Below are 5697 nucleotides of genomic sequence, written 5' to 3' on the forward strand. Positions count from 1 at the left end.
AGGTAGAAAAACTGTTGCTAGCACCTTTACTTTCCCCATTCCATTATTAAACTTCATTTAGCTGTCTAATGGATAGAGATAAGAACATTAGCAAACGTCACAGAGTGTACAGCATGTTCTACATCTGTTTGTTCTGGACATAATGCTTCCCTGTAAATCAGCAAAGCACTAGGTCTGCAATACAGAGATTTATCTAGAGTTCCCCATAAGCTGTGACACTGACTGAACTGCAAACAGAATAGATGATAACATATACAGTATTTCTACAGTTTGATTTGTTGTTTTATTATTTTTTTTGCATATACAGTGAAATCTTATAAAATAAAAAGGGTTACTTTAGTCATATTACAGCAAGCGTGTCTGTCTTTACATACACCGATCTAGGAACATTATGGCATAATATCATCTTAAGTTACCTTTTAAATCAGTCACATGGCTTCTCATAGTCTTTGTTAGGCCCTAGGTTGTCAATGTTAGGAGACATACAAATGAAAATACCCTCCTATTGTAAGTGCTGCTGCCAATAAATGCCCAGAATCTGAGTTGCGACCGATCCCAGAAGTTGGTTGTGAATTTCAGTTAAAACTAGGTTCACACTACCACTATGCTCTGTCCCGTTAAAGGGGTACTCCGCCCCTGGCATCTTATCCCCTATCCAAAGGGATAAGATGTTAGATCGCCGTGGTCCCGCTGCTGGGGACCCTGGGGATCGCCGCTGCAGCACCCCGCTATCATTACTGCACAGAACGAGTTCGCTCTGTGGGTAATGACGGGCGATACAGGGGACGGAGCAGCGTGACGTCATGGCTCCGCCCCTCATGACATCACGGCCCGTCCCCTTAATGCAAGTCTATGGCAGGGTGCGTGACGACCGCCACGCCCCTTCCCATAGACTTGTATTGACGGGGGCGGGCCATGACATCACGAGGGGCGGAGCCGTGACGTAACGATGCTCCGGCCCCTGCATTGCCCGTCATTACGTGCAGAGCGATCACGCTCTGCGCAGTAATGATAGCGGGGTGCTGCAGCGGCGATCCCCAGGGTCCCCAGCAGCGGGACCCCGGCGATCTGACATCTTATCCCCTATCCTTTGGATAGAGGATAAGATGTCTAGGGGCGGAGTACCCCGTTAAGGGTCTATTATGTTTTTTTTCATTTTCTTTCTGCTTAACGGGTGTATGTTATTTTGGAGGAGGTAGCGAGAGAAAAATACCGGACATGCAGTAATCTTTTTTTTTTCCTGCTAAACTCCTGCCATTATATAATGGAAATACCGCTAACAGTGCTTAGCGGTAGTGTGAAAGAGCCCTAACATCCTGATCATGATGTGTGAGCATTAGCATCCTAATATACACTATATGTGGCATTCTGCAGGACATACCATCTGATGATAACATACATACATTTTGCACCTCTTTTAGTTTGAAAGGGCTGTATCATCAAAGAGATTATTGGCCATTCATGTAATAAATACATGGACAATTTAAGTTATCCATAATGGGAGATGCTCTTAGAAAACAGCTCTCCATTGTGGCTCATAGGGAAGGGCCCCGAGGGATGGGTAGCAGGAGGTGGTACTTTACTCTCTAACTTTCATAGGCCCTATAACATATGGATATACTTATGTATACACATACATATCCAGGGTCAATAGTTTTTCTAAAATTGTCATTACCTGAGATATGAATTCCCTAGCTAAAGCAACAGCCCTTCGGTAAGCAGCGTCTCCTTCCTCATTTTGTTCTACAACATGGCTGACCAAACCAATGGATTTTGCTTCATTGCCATCCAAAACGCGTGCAGAGAATATAAGCTCCTTTGCAATAGCAACGCCAACCGCGCGTGGTAGCCGCTGTGTTCCTCCTTAAACAGAAGAAAAGATTTACAAGTATTAGAAAAAGTTAACTATACAGTGGTCCCTCAAGTTACAATATTCATTGGTTCCAGGACGACCATTGTATGTTGAAACCATTGTATGTTGAGATCATAACTCTATGGAAACCTGGTAATTGGTTCTGAAGCCACCAAAATGTCATCCAAAAATAGGAAAAAAGTGAGGATTAAAGAGAAATAAGTAGATAACTTATACAGATTAAGCAAGTTCTTACATATAAAAGTAAGAAAGATCTGCTGGAAGCTGTAAATCACTGTCTATGTCAGTGTTTCCCAACCAGGGTGCCTCCAGCTGTTGCAAAACTACAACTCCAAGCATGCCGGGACAGCCGTTGGCTGTCCGGGCATGCTGGGAGTTATAGTTTTGCAACAGCTGGAGGCACCCTGGTTGGGAAACAATGGTTTATGTAGAGGACAGGAGCTTCTTCAGGGTCCTATACAGTACACACTGTGTCCCAAATGGAGCCGCCCTTACTTGGTGTCCAAAGGAGCAACTAACTCTGGTACAGGTAAGGAGTAGTACAGAACTTGTAGTTCCTCCCTGTACTGTAGGGGGCGCTACCAGACAGCCAGTCAGTGCATGCACTTCAGTAATACAGGTGATTTACCAGTGAATGCCCATTCTGATTGGTCAGTTTTTCCAGATCTGGACTGTCTGTATATTGTATGGTGAGACTGGTTTCAAGTTACGATGGTCCAGAAAAAAACATTGTATGTTGAAACTATTGTATGTTGAGGCCATTGTAAGTTGAGGGATCACTGTATACAGTGGTAACTTCCTGCTAACCACGCAGTGAGGGAAAATTCCAAAAACAGGATGAATTCATATCAAATGATGTAAGTATGAAGAACGGCTATCTGCTGGGTATTGAAGGAAGTAGGTAGAAACTACATGAGCTATTTATAGCAGTACTTCATGTGATATGGCCTGTGAGTTACGCAATGAAACCAAATGTCTAATTCTTTTGATGGTTTTATAATACCTCTGCTATTTGGACATAGTACTATGTTTGCATTACAGCAGATTTCTTGGTGGGAAACACAAAAGAAATTGTAGTGTTCTCCTGAAGTAATCATGATATGTAATGTGATGAGCGCAGCATAACTGGCTAACTAATATAACTAATTAACTAGTTGTTAGTACTGCAATGTCATGTACAATACACAAAGAAGCTACGCAATACAGAGGCATCACATTAAATGCACTAAAGCTTTTTTTTTTTTATTGACTGAAACCTAATGTTCTGTAGATTTCTCTCACGCTACCAAAACAGCTCTGATCATTCAAGTCGTGGACACCACATCACCTCTTAAAGTGTCCCGTAGTATCTGGCACCAAGACATGAGCAGCAAATCCTTTTAGTTAAGAGATAGGGCATCCATTGTTTGGACTTGTTTTCCCAAAACATCCCATAGACATTGTTTGGATTAAAGAGGTACTCCACTGGCCAGCGTTCAGAATAATTTAGTTCCGAACGTTGTGTAAGTGCTGCAGGGGTCGGCCACTCCCCCTTGTGATGTCAGGCCACACCTCCTCAATGCAAGTCTATGGGAGGGCATTGCATTGGCCGACCCTCAAAGCGCGCACACAGCATTCGGAACCAACTGTTCTAAACGCTGACCAGTGGAGTACCCCTTTGAGATCTGAGGAAGTTGGAGGCCAAGTTAACACCCTTAACTTTTGTCATGTTCCTCAAACCATTACTAGTTGTTCGGTTTCATCGTAGAAGCAAAACAAAAATACCATCAATGCAAGAACAGTCAAAAGACATAAACACATAATGGACCAGATTGAGTTTGAGGTGGTCAGGTTACAGTCATAGTGTTAGTGATTTATTATTGCGAAACCCAAACTTTTTCCTCTGGCTATTTTGGCACATTGCTTGAGGGCCAAAATTGTGTCTCACATGGGGGGTAAGGGGGGTATCCTTGGTTAGGTTTACAAAACCATCAGATTTACCACTTATCCCTACAGAAAGTGTAGGTTTAGATTCTACATAGAGTTCCTAATTTTTTTAATTAGTTATTTTTTTCTATTATTTCTGCTGTTCTTTGTTGTGTTTTGTTTTACATATTTTTTCTCCTTCCTTTTAAATCTCCAATTAGTTTTATCTGTAATAAATAGAAAAAAGGGGACAACCGTATACGGCGCCTCGTGTATTACCCCAGTGGAAACAAAGGTGGGTATGAGATACAGCAGCTGGGGCAGTATAATGCCCCCTTCAGATGGCCGCTCACCTTGATATAGAAGAATAAAGGCGTATCACCCAACACCCAGGAGGGGGTACAGGATGGGAGGTCAGCTGCTGTGCCGCAGGTCGCTGGACTCAGAGAGGGTCCTGATAGAGATGCGAGGATTAGGAGAAAAAGACCTTTAAACCGGCGCTGCTGATTCACCACATCAGAGACAGGAATAGGGGTTCAGGAACCACTTGGGATCCACTTTTATTAAGATTACGCGTTTCTTCAGATCAGGGATACAAATAATACAAAGTAGCAAGTATATATACTAGATACAAACAGTGAAAATGGTGGGTGAGAGCTTTGAAATTAAATCATTCATGAACTGTGCTTCCAACTATGTAATCTATCTTCTCGAGTGCCCCTGTAAATTACAATATGTGGGACGCACTATCCGGTGCCTGCGTGAACGGATTAACAAACACCGGTGCAACACCACGCACGGTTTTGCTCTACACAGTCTTTCTAGACATCTTACGGAGAAACATAATCAGGATTTTAACTGCATTACTATTACTCCCATTGAGAGCATTGCCAAAGACCACTCCCAGAGATTTGGTACTCTGAAAAAGAGAGAACATTTTTGGATTTATAAACTACAAACCCTGATACCAGCAGGCCTGAATGAACTTGTTGAAAGCGCGCTTTGATTTTCTCTATGAGACCATGTCTACCATATTCTTCACCGTCACCCGAATCCATGGTAGCGTTATAGGTTTCTTTTTTTGTCTAGTATTATTATTATTATCATTGTTGTTAACATTATCAGTATTTTTATTGCTACCATTATTAATACTTAATTTATGTGTATACTTTTTACTGTCAAGTTTTTTTATCTTCTTTTATAGGTCAGGTATTATTGCCCATATATATATATATATATTCTATATATATATTTTATATTTCTATATATATTTTTATATGCTATATATGTCTGTTACATGCCGTTAGTCTTCCAGAGGTCATATTATTTTTACCCTCTTATTTATACGCCGGTATTTATTTATTTATATATATCATATAGATTTTATTTTATTTTATTAATGGTTGTCCATATATCTTCCTTTATCCTGTCATTTGTTCACATGTCTATATGGAGACCTTAGTAACCATTCATCTGTTCTCTTTCATCCCCAACTTGCCCTATCATCATATCACCATTAGCACATGCCCCTGCCCCACATAGGCACCACTATTATGATGGCTTCAGGAGTTTTACACTCATTTATAATACCCCCATACTGTCCTTATAGAGCAGACATTTCGTCGTACCCGCATCGCTGTCTCAGAGCAATGTCATTTTTATGTTTCTCACCCCCCCCCCTCATACACTGCCATCTCTTAGTAGCCCATCCTACACACTGCCCCTTTCAAGCAGACATTGCGATCCACCTATATCGCTGACACAGAGTTAGATACACGTTCAGGTTTCCTACACAGCTTCCACTACGTACATCGCTGTCACGGAGCTTTAGTTATCCCCGCCCAGAGTACCTTTCACTGGGTGCTCCTATAACTGTATAAGCTGTACTAGAACGGCATGTAGCCACGCCCACTACCTCT

At 41.8% G+C, this 5697-nt stretch overlaps 1 protein-coding gene across 3 annotated transcripts in view; it reads right to left on the reverse strand.

The window, feature by feature from the left end:
- Window positions 1-5697, reverse strand: part of AUH (AU RNA binding methylglutaconyl-CoA hydratase) — a 221297-nt gene that overhangs the window by 5989 nt on the left and 209611 nt on the right. For all 3 annotated transcript variants that reach the window (XM_056525610.1, XM_056525604.1, XM_056525619.1), the window contains exon 7: window positions 1676-1863. In XM_056525610.1, coding sequence (XP_056381585.1) covers window positions 1676-1863 — 188 coding nt within the window. The remainder of the gene's footprint in view (window positions 1-1675; window positions 1864-5697) is intronic.

The sequence above is a fragment of the Hyla sarda genome, chromosome 1, assembly GCF_029499605.1.
Source record: "Hyla sarda isolate aHylSar1 chromosome 1, aHylSar1.hap1, whole genome shotgun sequence".
Taxonomy (NCBI): domain Eukaryota; kingdom Metazoa; phylum Chordata; class Amphibia; order Anura; family Hylidae; genus Hyla; species Hyla sarda.